This window comes from Pavona decussata, unplaced genomic scaffold, assembly GCF_977016875.1.
Source record: "Pavona decussata unplaced genomic scaffold, jaPavDecu1.1 SCAFFOLD_155, whole genome shotgun sequence".
NCBI lineage: Eukaryota > Metazoa > Cnidaria > Anthozoa > Scleractinia > Agariciidae > Pavona > Pavona decussata.
Genome location: NW_028145567.1, coordinates 1094472 through 1119559, shown reverse-complemented (window position 1 = coordinate 1119559; position 25088 = coordinate 1094472). Strand labels below are relative to the sequence as shown.

The following is a 25088-nucleotide window of genomic DNA, read 5'->3' as shown; positions in this document are numbered from 1 at the left end:
TTAGCTATAATCAAAATCACGGCTACCGGTAGTCGCTAAACATCTCACTTGAAGCCAAGCCCAACAGAAGTTGCAACTCTCATAGAAGCTAAAACAAATCTTTCAGAAATCCGAATCTTCAAACGAGGTAAGTCCTAGTTTACCAACGAAAATGAGATAGTTTGCTGAGAACAAGCTCAAGGTTTCAGTGATTAAATGTTAGAGTTTGGGCTAGATTTCTAGCTCTCCTATGTGACAAATTTCTATTCATATATTCTCTCATGTATTTTAGCGAGAAGGAACAGCTTAACTTCTGAAAGGACTAATGGAGATAAATGACACAAAAATACGATAAATCCGGGAAAATAACGAAAACATTTTACTTTAGTGTAAATCTTGGTACACGGCAGTTTTCTTGTGAACATAAAATAACTGTTTAACTTTCAGCCACAATAGTGGTATTACAATAATGCCTTTCATGCAGATGTAGTATATTTAACTTTCTGCACCGATTTATTGAGCCTGGTTTGGTTACTAAATCTACAGCATATTTCAATTTCCCTGGTACAGACACCAAAAGGACATACCAAAATGTCTCTAATTTGAAACAGGTATCCATGTTGTAGAGGTCATTAATTTGATGAAATTTAGAAGGCTTATCTTACGCTGTTAATCCTTTAAGTCGTAGTATCAGAAGCTATATTCTTCTCACTGTTTCTCATACACTTCTAACGGTAATAATTGGGAGGATGTATTTGCACATCAAGATATTTTATGACTTGAGATCATCTTGTTCACTCTCCTGGGCCGAGTTGTTCGAAAGCCGATTAACGCTAATCCACGATTAAAGGTTAACCGAGGTTTTCATCTCGCTCATTAATAATGATTTTAAAAGCTCATATTTAGCTAGTAGTAAAGAAAGGTCTAAGGAAAAACTGATAAAACCAAAATCTTCAGGACGAATCCTTACGGATTAGTAAATATACTCGAATCAAAGTTCACGTCAATCCAGGGTTAACTTAATCGGGCTTTGGACAACTGGGCCCTAACGTACATCTTTGATCAAGCAGCCACATTTCCAACTAGCCCGAGCGCTCCAGCGATAATGACGCTCAAAATATTAATTATGCGCAGTAACAATGCTAAATTCAATTCAATGGAATCAATTTATAGGGTTACTGAGAATGAAAACTGTCTCCAAACTGTATACAAGGTGCAAGAAAGAAACTCTTATTTTATAGACATTTCACCAGAAAAGCGTTCGCTGGTCTATCTTATAGAACTGAAAATTTTCCGACCACTCATCATCAATTTGTTTCAAAATGCTTTTTCTAGAGATGTTCAAAGAAGAAGAGACTACTCTAAATTAAAATTAAATTATGCGCAGTCAGAATACGCAATGCAGTTCCATGCAATTTATTTACAGGCAAACTGAGGCTAAAAAAATTACTGCAAACCAGGTGGAAGAACTGAAAAAGACAGAGATTTGCAATTCTGTCACCACTTACAAATTTGTTTCAAAATGCTTTTTCTAGACCGGATGTTCGACGAAAATAAAACTTTATTTAAAAAAGCCTCATTAGAATGAATATCACCCAAACGTGTCCTTTCAACGTAAGATTTTCATAAAGACGATTGATCAGTACAATGCTTTTCCCGCGCGTTGACGTTTCTTTAATCTTTAATCTTTAATCGGTATACTTCTAAAACAGTCAAATACTATACTATCCTTGTAATAACTTTCTCTTTCAATATATTTGACCATGTAACAACGCATAGAACATTTAATTAAATCTAACGAATGGCTAACAGTCTTGTTATTTATTTGGCATTTCATGATAAGACAAGTGGACACTATTAAATATAAAAGCCTTTCGTTTGCTAATTGATCAGAGCAATTTAATAGCTACACCAAAACAACGGCTACCGGTAGTCACTAAACACCTCGATCACTTCAAGCCAAGCTCTACCGAAGGCGCAACTCTCACGGAAGCTAAAAGTAATTCATCCGGGAAAATAACGAAAACATTTTGTTTAAGTGTAAGACGTACACGGCAGTGGTCTTGTGAACATAAAATAACTGTTTAACTTTCAGCCATGATAGTGGTATTACAATAACGCCTTTCATGTAAATGTAATATATATCACTTTTTGCACTGATTTATTAAGGCCGATTTCCTTACTAAATCTACAGCACATTTCAAATTCCCTGATACAGACACAAAAAAGATTGATCAAAATCTCTCTAATTTGAAACAAGTGTCCACGTTGTAGAAGTCATTAATAATCTAATGCAATTCGGAAGGCTTCTCTTACGCTATTGATCCAATGAGCGGTAGTATCAGAAGCTACATTCTCCTCACTGTTTCTCATACACTTCTAACGGTAATAATTGGGAGGATGTATTTGCACATCAAGATATTTTATCACTTGTGATCATTTTCTTCACTTTACTGACGTACATCTTTGATCAAGCAGCCATGTTTCCAACAAGCCCGAGCGCTAAAGCGATAATGACGCTCAAAAATATCCGTTGTAAAAACGCTCAATTCAATTTAATGGAATCAATTTATAGGGTTACTATGAATGAAAACTGACTTCAAACTGTATACAAGGTGGAAGAAAAAAATCTTATTTTATAGACATTTCTCCTGAAAAGCGTTCGCTGGTCTCTCTTATAGAACTAAAAATTTTGCGACCACTCATAATCAATATATTTCAAAATGCTTTTTCTAAAGATGTTTAAAAAAGAGATTACCCTAAATAAAATTAAATTACGTATGTGCATTCAGAACACGCAATACAGTTTTATAGAATCTGTTTGCAGGCATACAGTATTAATAAACACTATTAATAAAAGCCTTTCGTTTGCTAATTGATGAGATTGAATAGCTACACCAAAACAACGGCTACGGGTCCTCACTAAACACCTCGATCACTTGAAGCCAAGCTCTACAGTAGACGCAACTCTCACGGAAGATAAAACTGAAGAATCCTTGAGAAAGTCAAATCTTTAGAGGAGGTAAGTCCAAGTTTACCAACGAAAATAAAATAGTTTGCTGAGAACAAGCTCAAGGTTTCAGTGGTTAAATATTAGAGTTTGAGTTTAGATTGCTAGCCCTATATGACAAATTTCTATTCATATATTCTCTCACGAATTTTAGCGGGAAGGAACAACTTAACTTCTGATAGGATTAATGGAGATAAATGACACAAAATACGATAAATCCGGGTAAAATAACGAAAACATTAAACTTTAGGGGTAAATCTTACACGGCAGTGATCTTGTGAACATAACATAATCTAATTTTCAGCCATTAAAGTGGTATTACAATAATGCCTTTCGTGTAAATGTAATATATCTAACTTTCTGCACTGATTTATTGAGGCCAATTTGGTTACTAAATCTACAGCACATTTGAAATTCTATATTACAGACACCAAAAAGGATAGACAAAAAGGTCTCTAATTTGAAACAAGTGTCCACGTTGTAGAAGTCATTAATTTGATGCAATTCGGAAGGCTTCTCTCACGCTATTACTGTCCTTTGAGCGGTAGTATCAGAGGCTATATTCTCCTCACTGTTTCTCATACACTTCTAACGGTAATAATTGGGAGGATGTATTTGCACATCAAGATATTTTATCACTTGTGATCATTTTCTTCACTCTACTGACGAACATCTTTGATCAAGCAGCCATTTTTCCAACAAGCCCGAGCGCTAAAGCGATAAAGACGCTCAAAATTATGCGCTGTAAAAACGCTCAATTCAATTCAATGGAATCAATTTATAGGGTTACTGAGGATGAAAACTGTCTCCAAACTGTATACAAGGTGCAAGAAAGAAACTCTTATTTTATAGACATTTCTCCAGAAAAGCGCTCGCTGGTCTATCTTATAGAACTGAAAATTTTACGACAACTCATAATCAATTTGTTTCAAAATGCTTTTTCTAGAGATGTTCGAAGAAGAAGAGACCACTCTAAATTAAAATTAAATTATGCGCATTCAGAATGCGCAATACAGTTCCATAGAATCCGTTTGCAGGCATACAGAGGCCGAAAAATTACTGCAAACAACGTGTAAGAACTGAAAAAGACTGAGATTTGCAATTCTGTCACCACTTACAAATTTGTTTCCAAATGCTTTTTCTAGACTGTATGTTCGACAAAAATAAAACTTTCATTAAAAAAGGCTCATTGGAACGAATAGTACCCAAACGTTTCCTTTCAACGTTAGGTTTTCATATAGACGATTAATCAGTACAGTGCTTTTCCCGCGCGATGACGTTTCTTTAAGTTCAATCTTTAATCGGTATACTTCTAAAACAGTAAAATATTGTACTATCCTTGTGATGATTTTCTCTGTTAATATATATGACCATGTAACGACGCATAGAACATTTAATTAAATCTAACGAATGGCTAACAGTCTTGTTATTTCTTTGGCATTTCATAATAAAACCCGTTGACACTATTAATAAAAGCCTTTCGTTTGCTAATTGATGAGATTGAATAGCTACACCAAATTTAAAAAACGGCTTCCGCTAGTCACTTGACACTTCGATCACTTCAAGCCAAGCTCTACAGAAGACGCAACTCTCACAGAAGATAAAAAAGATCCTTGAGAAACCCACATTTTTGAAGTAGGTAAGTCCTATTTTACCAACGAAAATGTTATAGTTTCCTGTGAACAAGCTTAAGGTTTCCCTGCCTAAATATTATATTTCTAGCCCTATGTCAGTGCAATATATATATATTGATATCAGTTCTCTCAATCACATGTATTTTATCGAGAAGGAACAGCTTAACTTTTAAAAGGATTAAAGGAGATAAACGACACAAAATACGATAAATCCGGGAAAAAACAAAAACATTTCGTTTAAGTGTAAGGCTTACACGGCATTGGTCTTGTAAACATAAAACAACTGGTTAACTTTCAGCAATGATAGTGGTATTACAATTATAATTCCTTTCATGTAGATGTAATATATGTAAGTTACTGCAATGATTTATTGCGGTCGATTTGGTTATTAAATCTAAAGCACATTTAAAGATTTTCTGATGCAGACACCAAAGGGATGGACGAAAATGTCTCTAATTTGAAACAAGTGTCCACGTTGTAGAAGTCATTAATTTGATGCAATTGGGAAGGCTTCTCTTACGCTATTAATCCTTTGAGCAGTAGAATCAGAAGCTCTATTCTCCTCACTGTTTCTCATACACTCATTCTAACGGTAATATTTGGGAGGATGGATTTGCACATCAAGATATTTTATCACTTGTGATCATTTTCTTCACTCTCCTGACGTACATCTTAGAACAAGCAGCCATGTTTCCAACAAGGCGGAGCGCCCCAGCGATAATAACGCTCAAAATTATGTGCAGTAACAATACTCAATGCAATTCAATGCAATCCATTTATAGGGTTATAGAGAATAAAAACTGACTCCAAACTATGTACACAAGGTGCAAGAAAGAAACTGTTATTTTGTAGACATTTCTCCAGAAAAGCGTTCGCCGGTCTCTCTTATAGAACAGAAAATTGTGCGACCACTCATGATCAATTTGTCAGCAAATGCTTATTCTAAAGATGTTAGACGAAAATACTTAAATTGTCGCAAGTTAAAATAAAACAAAGAGCAATGTAAGCTTAGACATGGGGATGTCACATTTTCGTCTTTTCCCAGTCAAAACTGCATTTTTATTTATCTCAAGGATCATCCGCTTGCGTCTCCTATTAGAGTGGTAAAAGGTTGGCGCAATGGTGAGAGCACTCGCCTCCTACCAATCAGTTTCCCTTGTTTGTTTCCTGTGGGTCAGTTGAGTTTGTTGGTTCTCGTCCTTGCTCCAAGAGGTTTTTCTCTGGGTACTCCAGTTGTCCCCTCTCCTCAAAAACCAACATTTCCAATTTCCAATTTGATCCATATTATGCCGGAGGGCCGGCCACAGGTTTGTCAATAGTAACTCTCGTTAAACAAAATTGATTGATTATTTATGTGTTTACTAAGGCGATTTCCCGAGCGCTGGCCTTGTTTTGGTCGCTCTACTGCCAAAAATAAAAAGAAAAGACTACTCTAAATTAAAATTAAATTGTGTGCAGTCATTTAATCCGTTTACAGGCATACTGACGTTGTAAAATTACAGAATACAAGGTAAAACAAAAAAAATTGTTATATTATAGACTTTTCTCCAGAAAAGCGTTTTCTAGTATACCTTATATAACTGAAAAACACTCCGGATATGCAATTTTTTTACCACTTACAAATTTCTTTCAAAATACTTTTTCTAGTCCGGATGTTAGACGAAAATAAAACTTTAATTAAATGAGACTCATTAGAACGAATATTACCCAAATGTTTCCTTCCAACGTTCAGATTCCATACAGGCGATTGATCAGTACAGTGCTTTAGCCGCGCGATTACGTTAGCCTTGTAATAACTTTCTCTTTTAACATATTTGATAATGTAATAACGCAAAGAACATTTAACTAAATCTAACGAATGGCTAAGAGTCTTGTTATTTCTTTGGCATTAGATGATAAGACAAGTGGACACTATTAATAAAAGCCTTTCGTTTGCTAATTGATGAGATTGAATAGCTAAACCAAAACAACGGCAACCGGTAGTCACTAAACACCTTGATCACTTCAAGCCAAGCTCTACATGTACAGAAGGCGCAACTCTCACGGAAGATAAAACTGAAGAATCCTTAAGAAATCCAAATCTTTAGAGGAGGTAAGTCCCAGTTTACCAACGAAAATAAAATAGTTTGCTGAGAACAAGCCCAAGGTTTCAGTGCTTAAATATTAGAGTTTGAGTTTAGATTTCTAGCCCTATGTGACAAATTTCTATTCACATATATTCTCTCACGAATTTTAGCGAGAAGAAACAACTTAACTTCTGAAAGGATTAATGGAGATAAATGACACAAAATACGATAAATCCGGGTAAAATAACGAAAACATTAAACTTTAGTGTAAATCTTACACGGCAGTGATCTTGTGAACATAACATAATTTAATTTTCAGCCATTAAAGTGGTATTACAATAATGCTTTTCGTGTAAATGTAATATATCTAACTTTCTGCACCGATTTATTGAGGCCGATTTAGTTATTAAATCTACAGCACATTTCAAATTCTCTGATACAGACACCAAAAGGATAGACCAAAATGTCTCTAATTTGAAACAAGTGTCCACGTTGTAGAAGTCATTAATTTGGTGCAATTCGGAAGGCTTCTCTTACGCTATTACTATCCTTTGAACGGTAGTATCAGAAGCGATATTCTCCTCACTGTTTCTCATACACTTCTAACGGTAATAATTGGGAAGATGTATTTGCACATCAAGATATATTATCACTTGTGATCATTTTCTGCACTCTACTGACGTACATCTTTGATCAAGCACCCATCAGTCAGTTTCCAACAAGCCCGAGCGCTAAAGCGAAAAAGACGCCCAAAATTATGCGCTGTAAAAACGCTCAATTCAATTCAATGGAATCAATTTATAGGGTTACTGAGAATGGAAACTGTCTTCAAACTGTATACAAGGTGCAAGAAAATAATTATTATTTTATAGACAGAAAAGCGCTCCAGAAAAGCGCTCGCTGGTCTATCTTATAAAACTGAAAATGTTACGACAACTCATAATCAATTTGTTTCAAAGTGCTTTTCCTAGAGATGTTCGAGGAAGAAGAGACCACTCTAAATTAAAATTAAATTATGCGCATTCAGAATGCGCAATACAGTTCCATAGAATCCGTTTGCAGGCATACAGAGGCCGAAAAATTACTGCAAACAATGTGTAAGAACTGAAAAAGACTGAGATTTGCAATTCTGTCACCACTTACAAATTTATTTGCAAATGCTTTTTCTAGACCGTATGTTTGACGAAAATCAAACTTTCATTAAAAAAGGCTCATTAGAACAAATAGTATAGACGATTAATCAGTACAGTGCTTTTCCCGCGCGATGACGTTTCTTTAAGTTCAATCTTTAATCGGTATACTTCTAAAACAGTAAAATACTGTACTATCCTTGTAATGATTTTCTCTGATAATATATATGACCATGTAACGACGCATAGAACATTTAATTAAATCTAACGAATGGCTAACAGTCTTGTTATTTCTTTGGCATTTCATAATAAAACCCGTTGACACTAATAATAAAAGCCTTTCGTTTGCTAATTGATGAGATTGAATAGCTACACCAAATTAAAACAACGGCTACCGGTAGTCACTTAACACTTCGATCACTTCAAGCCAAGCTCTACAGAAGACGCAACTCTCACGGAAGATAAAAAAGATCCTTGAGAAATCCAAATCTTTGAACTAGGTAAGTCCTATTTTACCAACGAAAATGAGATAGTTTCCTGTGAACAAGCTTAAGGTTTCCCTGCCTAAATATTATATTTCTAGCCCTATGTCAGTGCAATATATATATATATATATTGATATCAGTTCTCTCAATCACATGTATTTTATCGAGAAGGAACAGCTTAACTTTTAAAAGGATTAAAGGAGATAAATGACACAAAATATGATAAATCCGGGAAAAAACAAAAACATTTCGTTTAAGTGTAACGCTTACACGGCATTGGTCTTGTAAACATAAAATAACTGGTTAACTTTCAGCAATGATAGTGGTATTACAATAATTCCTTTCATGTAGATGTAATATATGTAAGTTACTGCAATGATTTATTGCAGCCGATTTGGTTATTAAATCTAAAGCACCTTTAAAGATTTCCTGAAGCAGACACCAAAGGGATGGACGAAAATGTCTCTAATTTGAAACAAGTGTCCACGTTGTAGAAGTCATTAATTTAATATTTTATCACTTGTGATCATTTTCTTCACTCTACTGACGTACATCTTTGATCAAGCAGCCATTTTTCCAACAAGCCCGAGCGCTAAAGCGATAAAGACGCTCAAAATTATGCGCTGTAAAAACGCTCAATTCAATTCAATGGAATCAATTTATAGGGTTACTGAGAATGAAAACTGTCTTTAAACTGTATACAAGGTGCAAGAAAGAAACTCTTATTTTATAGACATTTCTCCAGAAAAGCGCTCGCTGGTCTATCTTATAGAACTGAAAATCTTGCGACCACTCATAATCAATTTGTTTCAAAATGCTTTATCTAGAGATGTTCGAAGAAGAAGAGACCACTCTAAATTAAAATTAAATTATGCGCATTCAGAATGCGCAATACAGTTCCATAGAATCCGTTTGCAGGCATACAGAGGCCGAAAAATTACTGCAAACAATGTGTAAGAACTGAAAAAGACTGAGATTTGCAATTCTGTCACCACTTACAAATTTATTTGCAAATGCTTTTTCTAGACCGTATGTTCGACGAAAATAAAACTTTCATTAAAAAAGGCTCATTAGAACAAATATTACCCAAACGTTTCCTTTCAACGTTAGGTTTTCATATAGACGATTAATCAGTACAGTGCTTTTCCCGCGCGATGACGTTTCTTTAAGTTTAATCTTTAAACGGTATACTTCTAAAACAGTAAAATACTATACTATCCTTGTAATGATTTTCTCTGTTAATATATTTAACCATGTAACGACGCAGAGAACCTTTAATTAAATCTAACGAATGGCTAACAGTCTTGTTATTTCTTTGGCATTACATCATAAGACAAGTGGACACTATTAATAAAAGCTTTTCGTTTGCTAATTGATGAGATTGAATAGCTAAACCAAAACAACGGCTACCGGTAGTCACTTAACACTTCGATCACCTCAACCCAAGCTCTACAGAAGGCGCAACTCTCACGGAAGCTACAAAGAATCCTTGAGAAATCCAAATCTTTGAACGAGGTAACTCCCAGTTTAGCAACGAAAATGAGATAGTTTGCTGAGAACAAGCTCAAGGTTTTCGTGCTTAAATATTCGATCGATTTCTAGCCCTATGTGCAGATTTATATATTAATATTAGTTCTCTAATGTATTTTAGCGAGAAGGAACATCTTAACTTTTAAAAGGATTAAAGGAGATAAATGACACAAAATACGTTAAATCCGGGAAAAGAACGAAAACATTTTGTTTAAGTATAAGGCTTACACGGCATGGTCTTGTCATTGTGAACATAAAATAACATTTTAACTTTGAGCCATGATAGTGGTTTACCAATAATGCCTTTCATGTATATGTAATAAATGTAACTTTCTGCACCGATTTATTGAGGCCAATTTGGTTACTAAATCTACAGCACATTTCAAATTCTTTGATACAGACACCAAAAGGATGGACAAAAATCTCTCTAATTGAAACAAGTGTCCGCGTTGTAGAAGTCTTTAATTTGATGGAATTCGGAAGGCTTCTCTCACGCTATTACTGTCCTTTAAGCGGTAGTATCAGAAGCTAAATTTTCTTCACTGCTTCTCATACACTTCTAACGGTAATAATTGGGAGGATGTATTTGCACATCAAGATATTTTATCACTTGTGATCATTTTCTTCACTCTCCTGACGTACATCTTTAATCAAGCAGCCATGTTTCCAACAAGCCCGAGCGCTAAAGCGATAATGACGCTCAAAATTATGCGCAGTAACAATACACAATGCAATTCAATGGAATCAATTTATAGGGTTATAGGGAATAAAAACTGACTCCAAACTATGTACAAGGTGCAAGAAAGAAACTGTTATTTTATACATATTTCTCCAGAAAAGCGTTTGCTGATCTATCTTATAGAACTGAAAATTGTGCGACCACTTATGATCAATTTGATAGAAAATGCTTATTCTAGAGATCTTAGACGAAAATACTTAAATCTTAGCAGGTTAAACTAAAATAAAGAGCAACGTTAGCTTTGACATGGAAATGTCGCATCTCCGTCTTTTCCCAGTCAAAACTGCATTTGGATAATGTCGGTCGACTTTTACACTTTAAGCAGTCTCTTATTTATCTCGCGGATCATCGGCTTCGCGTCTCCTCCTAGAGGGAAGAAAGGTTGGCGCAATGGTGAGAGCACTCGCCTCCTACAAATCAGTTTCCCTAGTTTGTTTCCCGTCGGTCAGTTGAGTTTGTTGCTTCTCGTCCTTGCTCCACGAGGTTTTTCTTCGGGTACTCCAGTTGTCCCCTCTCCTCAAAAACCAACATTTCCAATTTCCAATTTGATCCATATTATGCCGGAGGGCCGGCCACAGGTTTGTCATTAGTAACTCTCGTTAAACAAAGTTAATTTGTTATTCATGTGTTAACCAAGGCGATTTTCTAAAGCGCTCGCCTTGTTTTGCTCGCTCTACTGCGCCGGAAAAAGAAGAAGAGACTACTCTAAATTAAAATTAAATTATGCGCTGTCAGAATGCGTAATGCAATTCCATTGAATCCGTTTACAGGCAAACTGAGGCTGAAAAATTACTGAATACAAGGCAAGAAAAAATTGTTATGTTATAGACATTTCTCCAGAAAAGCGTTTTCCAGTCTACCTTATATAACTGAAAAAGACTTGAGATTTACAATTCTGTCACCGCTTACAAATTTGTTTCAAAATGATTTTTTTTTAGAACGGATGTTGGATGAAAATAAAACTTTAATCAAATAAGCCTCATAAAAATGAATAGTACCCATACGTTTCCTTTCAACGTTCGGTTTCCAATTATAGACGATTGATCAGTATAGTGCTTTTGCCACGCGATGACGTTAGCCTTGTAACAACTCTCTTTTAATATACTTGACAACGCAAAGAACATTTAATTAAATTTAGCGAATGGCTAACAGTCTTGTTATTTCTTTGGCATTTCATGGTAATACACGTGAACACTATAAAAGCCTTTCGAAAGTTGCAACTCTCATAAAAGCTAAAACAAATCTTTCAGAAATCCAAATCTTCAAGCGAGGTAAGTCCTAGTTTACAAGGAAAATGGGATAGTTTGCTGGGAAGCTCAAGGTTTTAGCGGTTAATTATTGGAGTTTGGGCTAATTTCCAGCCCTGTATGTGACAAATTACTATTCACATATTCGCTCGGGTATTTTGGAGAGAAGGAACAGCTTAACTTCTAACAGGATAATGGAGCCGTTTGAGAACCTTATTCAGGTTTTTTTTTGTCAGTACAAATTCGAACATTGTCCTTAGATAGTGGAATGTTTATTCCTCTATCTTTGGCTTTTCTTTAGTCAACGACTAGCAGAGATGACACCAAGGTGTATACTCCTTCTCTTTCACAATAATACCTTCTTCTCCCATCTCCTTAAACTTTTCTCGTGCTGGTTCTAGCAGAGCAATGGGTATCTTCCTGGGCGGGTGGGCTACTGGAGGCACCGAAGGATCAATCTCCAAATGCACTTTGGTTGGAAGCTGTTGTCACTGAAACAATCTTGATATTCACGCAGCACAGCGTCAGCCTTGAGAATACTCTGGTCCTCATCTTGTCTTGATGTTTCTAGATTCACAGTATGTGGCTCAGGTGTATCTATCAGTTACTGTAGATTCATTAACACTTCCAGATTCAGGTAGGCATCACGAGCCAACAGGGGTGTGAAGTCGCCTTCCACGACCAGGTACAATACATCCAGTTTTCGGTTCTTGTACTGAGTCGGAGGAGATACGGAGCCCTTTGAATGTAAACTATGGGTTTCCTTGTAAGCTAACCTTTAAGAGGTTGGTGAATCTTTTGAAGAGGTTTTTTAGTAATTTGCTTCGGTACAGGTTGTAGGGGATGACTGTGGCTTCTGCACCTGTGTCCAGTCCTTGATTCGAACGTCTCTTCCTGTAATCTTGGGAGTTATCATGCTTTTGTTCTCTTTCTGTTGTCAAAAGACAGTTCCCAGCCAACGGATCCAAAATATGTGTACAAATCCACCCTCACTCTCAGGCTCTGACAATCTTCATCAAAAGAATTCTCCTGCATTATCTTTTGAAACTGCTTTGCATTCTCGCTGTACACCTGTACAAAGTGTCCTTCTTTCTTACATTTCATGTACCTTTATCCAAATGCAGGGCATTGTTTGGCTGACAAAATGGGAGCTTGCAACCGCAGTATTTACTCCACGGCGAAGTTGTCCTGTCCTGTCCGTTTGACTTTCTCACCTTCCTGATGAGCGTTCGTGGGCATTTGTGCGTACGTGAAACTTAGCTGCCTCAAGAGCTCTGCAATAATCATGAGCACTCTGCAGAGTAAAATATGGCTTTTCAAGCAATTTTTCTCGTAATTCATTTGATCACACTCCACCAACAATACGATCCCTGATTAATGAGTCTTTTAGGTCTCCAAATTTACATGTCAAGGACAGTCTCTTTAGTTCACTCAGAGAATTATCAGCTCGTTCTCCCTCTTTCTGGTTTCGCTGTTTGAAAACCAGTTGCTAAAAGACAACATTCCTAGCCCCTTTACATAGTTCCTTGAACTTCGCACAGACATCTGCAAAGAACTTATTGCTCTCTCCCTCGTTGAAAACAAAATGATAATACTCCTCGATAGCTTCTCAGTGGCCCCGCACAATTAATTAAGTAACATGTTTACCTTTACTTAATTATCTAGTCTCTCGTCTTTCGATTTCGCCACAAGGTAAATTTCAATTTGCACTAGAAACTTCCTCCAGTTTTCTGATGCGTGTGCATCCAGCACTAACGGACCAGGAGCGCGGGAATCTCTTTCGGCCATTAAGACGCGACTTGTAACCTTTTTCGTACCTTCATGCAATTCGTTCACTTTTCAAAACTTGCACTATTAATGATAACTAATAATAAATGTCTAAGATATCTCGGCACTTTTTCATTTCAGTAACAGGCCATGAGGTTCATATTTGTTTGGGGCTGGCTGCTGGCTGTTGTTATCGTGCCTTGTACGTCAGACATGTACCTCCATTTTCCGCCAGGATCCAACAATCGACTGAACGGTAATGGAGAAAACGTGGGAAACGCAAACAGACTGTTTGATTCACAGGTAGGCCATTAAGTCAGCCATACCGTAAGAGCCATAATTACTGAACTCCATCTATAACAAGCTAATCTTTCTTCACGTCGCCACTCTGAGCTGTTATGCACATGAGGACACATATCATGATGCTAGATTATTGCTAGACGATCAATATAAGACGTAATCAAAGGGAATGAAATGTTGTAACCTTCCCATCAGAATTTGACGACGATTGTACTTTATAGCTTAAATTTTACAAGAGAAAAGTTCTGGGGCCTAGGTTGCACAATTCCATGACGAGTATTACATTTAACTTTTGGGACGTAAAACACCATTTCTCATGTTGTGTTACACAAGCTTTTCAAAGCTGTATGCTTTTCTTTGGAGTAAAATCGTGGATGTGAAAGACTATTTGAAAATGGACTGTTTTTCATGGGACTCCGCCCAAATGTGATTAATTACCCATTGTCACAATCAACTCTTTCATATTCTCTTCCAAAAAAAAAAGAAACCGATTCAGGCAATATCAAAATTGGTGATTTTTAGTCGTTTTACGAAGAAAAATTGCCAAATTCGCCTAAAATGCAACGAAATGGTAGCTTTGAGGGCAGTACTTGTTAAGAGCAAAAGATGATCCGACCCACTCACTCCAAGACGGACATCGACGGAACAGCTAAAAACGTTTACAAAACCGGCAATAAAGCGCTCGTATTGTAAGCATATAGCCTTTATAGCGAGATGTCACTTTTGCCAGATTCACTACGCTTAAATAATGACAAAATAATTTTAACATGCTGAATTACCTCTATAAGAAATAGGACGGGGCATGCATGTCTTTGTTACACGAAAGATGTAATGTCTGTTATTCCTCTTCATGGTGGAATGAGTTACAGACTATGCAAACGGCGTACATTTTACTTTCCCGCAATGGTGCGTCTCACTTGATGATTTGATTATGTAAATATACTTGTCAACATTATCTTTTTTCTTTTTTGTTTGAACGTTTTTGTTTTCCTAGAATAACGGCAAAGCTGGGTACAACGCTCCGGACAAATTAGAAACTGCATCTCACGATGGCAACCTCGCAGAAGGCAGACAGCTACCAATGGTAACGAAACAACGAAACATAGAAAGGTTTTCAGTTGAGTCAGTCCCCCGGGGGGGGGGGGGGGGTACTCAACAGATGCTTGGGTAGGGAGGTGCGGCCCGGGCGTTCAAACCCCGACCCTGTTTAAGACACAATTCTCTGATTTCCCTATCCCATTCAAGACAGAATTCAGAATTTTCAGACCCTATCTAAGACATTTAATCCAAAATCATACCCTCTTTAAGACTAGAATGAAATAAGAATACACTTGTTTCCTAATGTAGCAACTACAATGTTTTTCTTTGGCGAAAGGTCGTCCCCGCTCAAATTTTCGTAACGCTGAAAAGCTAACTAGGTAATCCCTTTGTTTTCGGAGGGGCAAATACGTCGTACAAATGCGAAAAAAGGCCAGCTTGCGTTTTTGGGAACGCAAGAATAGCTCGCAAATTCAGGGAATAAGATTTCCTTCACTAAAATTTTTAATTTTCAGTTAAAGAATCCGAATTGAACATATCAAACTTTGTTAGCTGACACAAATTTGCCTTTTAGTAGTCATAAGATAATGTCGGAATACGGGAAACAACATTCGTAACATGATGTTCTCGTTCGCTGCACCTGAGAGCTTGCTCGTGATTGATTGATATTTGTTTTTAGGAAAATGGAAAGCGCCCTTAGTAATTAGAGCAGTGACAAGTTTGAGGAGGGCGTGGGCTCCACTCACTTCAGCGAAACATAGTTTTTACTCATTATTGCTTTCATTTATAAATATGCCAGGAGTTTTACATGAGTACTTGTGGCAAGGATGCTAAGACGGAGGTGGAAATCATGTGGACAAATCAACACGGGACCGGCCCAAAGACGGATGACAGAGTGGAAACACATGTTACCTTACAATACATGTGTCAGGAGTTTCCCGAAGGAAAGTTTCCAGGAGGCCAACTGGCTCTTGATGCTGATGTGGACAGACTGTTCGATTATCATACCATCCGTAACGGTCAAAGTAACACTATTCAAAATTTCGCGGATGGCGGGCGACAGATTGACTACGTCGTCAAATCTTATGGACTTCAAGAGCCTTACTTTTACTATCAGACGTATTATCGCCGAGAGCGCAACAAAGGTAAGAGGGTTTTGCAAATCTTAAATAGGATGATTGTTTCAGTAATGTACTTAGGCATGAGATAAAACATGACGCTTGCTGAGCGTTTACCCGCGCTTTTTGGGGGTAGGATTAGAAGATGGAGTTTCGGTTCCGACGATCACGTTGCGACTGATCGAACTTTATAGCAGACATTATAAATACAGCATATCGACTGACCTACAACCTTTATTGAAATACACTCAGAGCCACAATGCAATTAATTAAGGGCATGATTCACCTGTTTACATGGAGACTCTAGCATTCGGGTTCTGAGTATAGTACATATCGGTGCACTCCAACTTTGTTCAGATATTGAATGTACTGGTATGCGGAGCTTGACATTGGTTTAAGATCTCAAGGCATCCCATTTCTATTTGTATCCAGCCGGTGTCTGAATGTTACAGTCTATTGAAAAAGCTACAGTGCAGCTTTAACCATCCCTCCTGTTGGGAAGTCTCGATCGAGATTGTTATCCCTTACGGGCATATTTCGAACTCGCAATATGACCAGCTCCCAGTTGGCTTGATAGCTCAGTTGGTAGAGCACTGCACAGGCATCGCAGAGGTCATGGGTTCGAATCCCGTTCAAGCCTGAATTTTCTCAGGCTGTCTTTTCGCAACTACTTAAGTTGCGTAAATAACTACGAGGGTCTTTCTTTTGTTTAACCTTTCACTCGCAGTTCAAATATATGCTTCATATATTCAAATTCCTTGCTGTTACTCCATATTTTCTCGTTAGAAAGCTAACCTCAAACTCTTCTTCAATCACTACAAAAATCAACTGACAACAAGTCAAGGTAAAAAAAAATGAGCACTCACTGCGGTCTGTACGGTCTACACATGACCCCAGCCAAAACTAGTTTAATTCGTAGTCGCATGTGTAAATTAGTGCGTTGAAAGTGAACTCAAATGAGGTGTTTTCTTGTCAACATAATGTTGAGTAATAATCTTTTGTCTTTAACAAGCAAGATTTCACAGTGCTTTGACTGTTATAACGCATCTTGTTTATTGCCACAGGTTTATTCACTGCTGACCAACAGTTGTCAGGGGATAAACCAATCTACACGCGGCAAAACGCAGGAGGAGCAAGGTTCGGCTACGAAATCCCCGAGGAGCGTGATTACTACCCATACTGGGGCCCCACCCCGTGGAAGGACATTGCCATCATGGTCAGCGATAATCAGACCCTGGAATTAATGAAAAAATACGTTGACAGCCCGGATTATGGCTTCAAATGTGAGTTTTCCAAGCTTTTTATAACTTCTTATTTGCATTAATTTACACTCCAGAAAAAAGGTTGGAAGGGTTGCCGGGATTCTACTAAAAAAACATTCAACAATCTATATGGGTCATATTTCAGAGTGTTAATTATCAGAACGAATTTTACGGTGTTGTATGCTATGGTGCGAAATTTTTCCTACTGTTCCGCTTCTTGCATCCTTACAAATTTTTTTTATAGTTTCCCACCTATTCCTAAGAGATGAGTCTAGGCCTTCTTTTACCAGCTTATATTTTCTTGTAAATGTCTTTTCAAGACTTGTGCACCATGCCAACAAAACTGACTGATAACCCAGACTGCCCGCTAGATGACGACAGCCAGTCAGCCACCAAATGTATTGCCAAATACATAACAGCTAAAGCATGCAAGACGGCTGGGGGGACCTGGACACGATTCATTACAAATTTTATTGAGAAGAGCAATGGGGTCCTGGAGAGTTGTCAAGACGCCCACACTGGTTATAAGGTGGCTAAGGGTTTGCCGTACGAGCCGCATTTGATTTCACAAGGATCCAAAGAGAAGGAGCAGTATGTTGTTTTGCAAGATCCACCTGATGTGATCTACGCTCCTTCCACTGTCGTAAATCACAACGGAATGAACATGGAGGGCAAGTTTTCTTCGTACAAATGGAGAGTTCCTTGTTTTCCTACCAACACCACTCAACGATGCGTTTTACGAATCAGGTGAGCTAACATCATACTTCCTTGGGTTACTAAATACCTCAGTGGTCCCAGCTATTATGGTATGTACGCTGAATAGGGACCGACATCTCGCGGCTAACTACCTCTTTCTCATAAAGCATAGCCACACTCATAGAATGCTAAAAACTCTGGCAAAGGAGACGTTACCGTTATATCCTCCAATATCAGATTCCTAGCGGCAAAAATTGACATCACATAATACGTCTCTAATCGCAATTTATATAAGATCAATGTAGGATCTGGCTATGTTAAGTTTAAGGCACTGTAGATCTAAGAAACTGTCCCAAAAGGGTTATAGTTTTTAAAAGCATTGTCACAATTCCTTCTTCTAAATATCAGCCAGCCGATAATAATTTAGTAGTCACTTCCTTGTGATCACTCTAATTATAGATATATTCTTTCTACTGTTCTTTTCATTGTAATATGCCTAATATTTAACAAATCGGCGATTGTTTTCTATGGTGCATTATATTTTTTACTTATAGAGCACAAAATGACGTCATAAAATGTTGATAACGCAAGTGGAACCACGAGCCGTTCACTGCCAAGTTTTGACAACTTTATGTTCTATAAGAGTATACACCATAGGAAACTGTAATCGATTTGTTTTTTACAATTACAAAGAAAAAGTACAAGCGGAATTCGCTTTATTTTCCATTGAGAATGCGTGCGTTACATCTGACGTCATTTTTATTGTCTGTTCCTAACCCTAACCCTAACCCTAAGCTTATAAACAATAGCTGCGAGCCAATCAGCGCGCGGGATCTAATGTAGAATCCCCCACAACTAAACTACTTCATTAATGTGTTCGCCTCTCTATCCACTTGAGCATGACAGTGGCCAACTCGATCGAAAGCGTTTGTTCAGTTCTTTCGCGGCTGTGGACATATTAACAAATCTTTCGTATGTTTATATATTGACAGCACCTCCCATTCCTTGAATTTCAAATAGTTCTGAACTGTGTGAGATGAACTTGGATTGGCTTGACTTCAGTGTTTGGATTTAAGGGATTCGAAACTTGCCACCCATCCAGTTGATAACTACTTGAGCAACCTCGTTCTGTCTGTCTGAATAAGAAAGCAGCTATTTCCATATTTAATATTCCATGTATTTTTAGTTAAGTTGTCTCCTAAACGTTGTTTCTTAAAAATAGCGTATGACGGTTGGGAGAACAACAGGCACTGGGTATTGACGAGAAACTATGCCTAAGATATATGTTAACTTAGGCCCCGCTTGTATGGAGAAAATTTTCCCGGGCAGAAGGGTCACTCGCCTACCCGATCCTGGGAGATCCAGCTTTTCCTACATTTTAATTTCCTTACAAAACTTGGCGAACCGTTTACAAAAAGTTGGCTCGGCTGAAAGGGTGACCCGGCTAGGCGGGTAAACCTTTTTCGATGGTAGGGTCACCCTCCTAGCCGGGCCAACTTAGTCTCCACATAAACACTTTGGCTCGCCTAGCCGGGTCAACTCCGTCAAGGCGAGACAATCAGAGCATGCGCGAGCGCTGTTGGCTCGGACAAAGGGAGTCAACTGTTTTCTTCATATAAACGCTCGCTGAAGTTGACTCGGCTGGGAGGGTGACCCTCTTTCCCGGGACAACTTTTCTCCATATAAACGGGGCCTTACTAAGGAGGACTTCCTGAATCTGCGCCTCGTCAGTAAACCATCCGTATTCACATCTTTACACAGATACAACATTACTACCGATGACGTGCCACGTAACTTTTCTGCCCGAGATAACGACAAGTAAGTCATTTTAAATTTAATAAAATAGAAATAGCAGAAACTCACTAAATTGATTCATTCACTTCAACGTATTCAAGAGTTAAAAATAGAGTATGATACCTACCCACAACAGCTGTCAAATACTTGAGGATTTCATCCAGCAAAATAATTCATACAACAGGAGTCAGTAGAAAGTACGTCTCAACAACCCCGATCACACTTTAAGGATTTGTCAGTTCACAGAAGTTATTTAAACTGGGAGTTGTTTTCTTACCCCCTAACCTAAAAGAACCGTTCTCTTTTTGTATAACAACTGCAACAACGCCATCTTTGCAGGGTTAAAAATAATCCGACAACAAAAGCTGTCGACAATAAAACCGATCTTCAGCTCGCCTTGAACACTGCCCAGCTTGGCCGAACATTCCAGGACAGGACTCACGTGTTTCTCCTTAGACCACGAAGTCAACTTCCTGAAAAATACCAGCACTCCAACATTTACTACATCGGGGGAATGGGAAAGAGAGGAAACATTGTACAGGCTTATCCCGCCATGGAATATCGCTTCACCCCTGAACGTATTTCAGTTACAACAGATGACGTCATTTGTTTCGTTTGGTCCGGTAAGCTTGATAACCTATTTTTTTTTAAATTCAGTATTGTTACCTTCATGGAAAAAGCTTTAGGTTTCGTAGATTCTGGCTCGGGTCTCGGGTTAAGCAAAATTAATCTTTTATTGAATCATAAAATTTAGTATCCTTACTGCACAGTGCAATAGGGTTCAATGATTCAAGGTAGCAGACCTTCCGAAGAGTCTTCAATTTTGGGTTTCTTTAGGAGGTCTAAAGAGGCCTAGAAACCTGTTGATTGATTGGTTGTTGGTTGGTTGATTGATTGATTGATTGATTGATTGATTGATTGATTGATTGATTGATTGATTGATTGATTGATTGATCGATCTGTCATAGCAAATACAACTAAGTGTGTCTGTGTGCGTCGCGGGAACCTCGGGGATGGAACTGAAAAGTTGGCATGCTGATGGCGTGAAATAGAAGTGATCTCTATACTCAACAACCGGAATCCCAGTTATTCATTATTTATCGTTTATACTTATTTCCTTTTCTTTCCATTTACTTTTATTTTTTATTGTCTAATAACTTCAACTGCTTTTAGGTTCAAACGCCAATCCTTCACACTACGCTGGACAGGGAACAGCAGGTAAGTGACATTACACTCAATCTGTTCCAGCTGGCAATAAAACGTTTTCAGGGCGACCACAGGCATACGTTTCTCTGTTTGTGTCCGCCTGGTTCTTGTAATGGTCTGGTCGGTTAAACAATCAGCCTTTATGAATGCGATTAGTTTTAGGACGTGTTAAACAGGCTAACATGAATGGAGAATTATCACAGTTATGAACACGATGTTGAGCGTTGTTGTTCAATGCTTTGTCTCTTTTTTGGTTTAAAGCTCTCGCTTTAACAGACTTGAAGATTGACCGGCTAACTTGGAAATGGAGAAAGAATAGTCTTCTTTCTTTACTTCTGAGTGAGTTAAATTTCAAGTCTGTCAAACATCAGGCTCGTAAGCCTCAAATCAAAATGATCAACAAAACAAACCCGAGCAGAGCGCATTGTAGACCCTTTTCTGTTTTGCGGTTCGTTATAATCAGTAGCAATAAAGAGGGCTTTTATGATTTAGCTAGAACTGGGTATTTTGTCCAGTGTAAGAAACCTCGGAGAATGGTAGCTGTGGGAATATTTACCTCGATTTCAGAGAAAATTGTTAATTAATATCATATTAACATCTTGGGTAAGGCGATCGCTTTTCTACCCTCAATACGCAGTGGAAAAAATCAATTTACGTTTTTGTTAACTCCATATAAACAATAACTTAGAAAGATGTAGTATTGTGAAACAAAGCGGGTGGCACATGGTGCAAGATATGATGGCAGTGTTCCTAGACGCAACACAGGGCTCAGAGGAGTTTAATCATTCCATCGTATACTATATCGTATACACTGTTCTCTTCGAATATCTCCCCTTTTTAACTACCAAAATAGTTTTTGTATTTAAAAAAACTCCTAATTAAAATCGATCTTTGTGAAACCTAACCGTTTTCTGCTTCTATATTCTCCTTTCTCCAACGATCGTGGGTCTTAAAATGGAGTCACCAAATCGGCGGTGAGCGAGGGTACAATAGCCATTTCTTAAAAGGCAACAAGTTTCCTTCACTTACGAACGAGGAACGAAGTATGTCTTCACTGTAAGAAACACGTCGCTAGTTTTACCCAGGCCATTGTCACTGCGATGCATATCTCGTGCAACGGAACGAAAACGTCTAAGGCAGTGAGAGCGACGTTCGAACTGTTGTTTCGTTAAGAGGGTAAGGCATTCGAAGGGAATAGTTTCGTATACTATAAAAATCAGTAGAACTCCTCTTTACTTCGTGTGCGCAAGAGCGAGAATCTATGACGCCTCGTTTCGTTTCAGGTACGGATCGCACCAACGTGTGCTGGGTAAAGGAAGGATGCCATTCTCTCAAACCCAAAGGTTGTTCCAGCTTGCCTCTTGAAGTGGTAAATCACGTGGATGAATTCAACGCCTATAAGCTGAATCTTCACCTCAACAAGGGATGTTACGTCGGTGACAGCTCTAACTTACAGGCTCAACTGGACAACGCTCCAGCCTCCTGCAACCCGCCGTGTTTCCGCATCAAGAAGCCTGGGGAGTACTGCTACATGGGCACGCGCAATAACAACTTCTCCAACCGACGTCACATTGGGCAGATTACCGTCACCCAGGCAGCGTCGGTGTCCGCGTAACTGTACTCAGCTGTTATCTTTTTTAGCAGTGCTTGGTGATATAGTTTTAGTGAAGACCAGGGACCGGACAGTTAAAGGGTCTTAAAGGGGTAGTGTCATCAACTTTTAGCGTCATTTTGAATAGCCAAGAACTTCAGTATTTGAACTGATTTATTTGAAGGAGTTGTTAAAATAATTACCCAGTTGTCAATTACCTTACTAGTACACAGAAAGGAGGATTAACTATCTTTGGATACGGATGGCTACGATGGTAAAGGATTCTTTAATATGTAATCTATGAAAAGCTCTTGAGAGAAATCGCCAAAACCTGATCATGGATCGTTCTTTATTGAAGAAATCCCTTCATGATATTTTTCTTCCGGTGATTTTGAGCAATTTCAGGTTCTAACAAAGGTGCATTGTCAAATATCGATATTTGTGCCGCTTTGTGTAAAGTACAGCAACGTACCCGTAAGGTAGTATGAATCCTTAATTAGTAGTTCTAGGGCCTTGAACTCAAACAATATTTTAATATTGTTTGAGTTCAAAGCCCGAGAACTACTAATAAAATCTCCTAATATAGCTTCGTGAATCTGTCTGGTCCTCTTGGCAACATTTATAACAAAGGGTCTCCCATTTACAAGGTGTAAACTTTCACAGGTGGAAAACAAAATAAACGGCATTGTAAGGTGACTTTGCTGTTGTATGAAGTCTTTACTAGTCTGATATGGCGATTTTGTATTTCTTGCCTAGTCAAAACTGGTTTGAAAACTGTCAACTGTTTGACCGTGGGGGGAGGGGGGAGGGAGTACTCCCTATAATGAACTATACAGGGAGGCTCCGCCTGACAGGGGTACTTTTTACAGGCCTAGGGTGGTGGTATATAAATGGTTGGGTATTTCACCAGCTAAAGTATAGACGAGGGTAGAGAAAACTGTCGTTTAGGAATTTAAACGGGCCTTTAATTTCAAATATATCTAACAGACCAACCGAAAAGATATTCTTTTTATCTAGCGCATGTACGTGAAAGGGATACAAGTTTCTTTGTCAATAATAGCATATAAAAGGGTACATGTTTGGACCTGTGGAAAAGCCTCCCCGTATAGCACAACCGTTACATACGTTAGCAGTTATCACAATATTCTGAAACTCAACTACAAAAAATTGAGTGACTCTCGCAGAGCAAGATTCCACCCTCTTTGCGTTTTGTGATGATTACAGAAGCTTTTTCAACAAGAATCACAACGTTTTTTTAGTCTGAGTAAATTGACGATGTGACTGCCGGATCGCATAAGCGTTATGATGCAATTATAGCTACCTACCGCACCTTGTTTCGTTTCAACGGCTGGGGTATTTGCTAATATGCTAAAACATGTTTCTCCGCTTGTGCGTTTGGCACAACACTAAACAGTGGTTTTAAATGTGGCTGTCTCTCTAACATCCTTATAACCCAAATTGGTCACATAATAGATTGGTTTCAAATCATGCATGTGGTTTACCAGTTACTTTAAAAGCCCTTTAATTTTGGGCCTTTTAAATTGCTGTATTTCTCAGTATCCAGGTGGAGGGGGGAGGGGTCTCTTAATGGCCAAAATTGAATTGGCGAACTAGTCATGGACATTTTCTCTGAAACAGTAAAACATATTAAGGATTACGTTTATGGCAAACAGCTTAAATCACCACGTGACCATGTTTATCCTTCATTAGCCTTCATTGCAGACGCTCTTTTGGCTCGTCACGCAATTAGAAAGAAGGAAGAAAAATTGCGTGGGAGTCTGCGAGGGCCGGGCTAATCCGTTCATTTCATTTCATTTGGCGTTTTCTACATTGATAACGTGTTTATGACCACAAAGCAACCTCCAGAACACAACTGTTAATATTAATTAACTAACATAAAAGTTAATATTAACTTCAACTCATGTACGAAATTTCCCTGTAATAACCGTCAACCGTCAAAGCTATCCCCCCATTGAGATCCTCGCATATATATTATAGGGAGCTTAAGCAACGACGACGGCAACAACACCGAAAACGTCACCCGAAAATGTATCTTTGTGCTTCTTCGCGATTATTTCAATTCGCTCAACTTTTACAAAAATGGAGAACTATCCAGGAACCAAATTGGCAGTAATTGCGTACAAGTTAAGAAAAGAAATAAAAAATTCACTGTCGTGCGTTCACGTTCTCCACAAAACCTTAAATGTGGTCATTTCACGTTGTTGTTTGCAGAGGACGGCAAAGATATGTGCCCGAAAATGTAAAACGCACGTGCAGAGCGATTGTTTTTGCTCATTAAAGTTTTGCGGCGTTTTCGTTGCCTTCGCCGTCGCCGTTGCTTAAGCTTAGTCTTTAAGTTCAAATTTTAACTCTCAGGAGATAGGCGACTACATTACCCTTTACAATAGTGATTATGAACCTTAGCTCCAAAGCACATTTCGGTCAAATCTTCTTCTTTTACCTACTTCATTTGTCAGGTTGAAGTGGGTATATAAT

The 25088-nt window shown here is 38.1% G+C and overlaps 1 protein-coding gene across 6 annotated transcripts; it reads left to right on the top strand.

Moving 5' to 3' along the window:
- Positions 1–23288, top strand: LOC146465764 (protein DD3-3-like). Of its 6 annotated transcripts, none has more exons than XM_085128189.1 (10): positions 1–127; positions 13729–13890; positions 14882–14971; positions 15725–16070; positions 17108–17326; positions 17626–18052; positions 19763–19819; positions 20135–20418; positions 20969–21013; positions 22285–23288. In XM_085128189.1, the coding sequence occupies exons 2-10, from the start codon at positions 13738–13740 to the stop codon at positions 22614–22616; spliced, it is 1953 nt and encodes a 650-aa protein (XP_084984315.1). In that variant the 5' UTR covers positions 1–127; positions 13729–13737; the 3' UTR covers positions 22617–23288. The 6 variants fall into 6 exon arrangements, with proteins under 6 accessions (XP_084984315.1, XP_084984317.1, XP_084984314.1 ...); XM_085128191.1 differs by lacking the exon at positions 1–127 and adding an exon at positions 2877–3001; XM_085128188.1 differs by lacking the exon at positions 1–127 and adding an exon at positions 6586–6715.
- The last annotated feature ends 1800 nt before the right edge of the window (positions 23289–25088 follow it).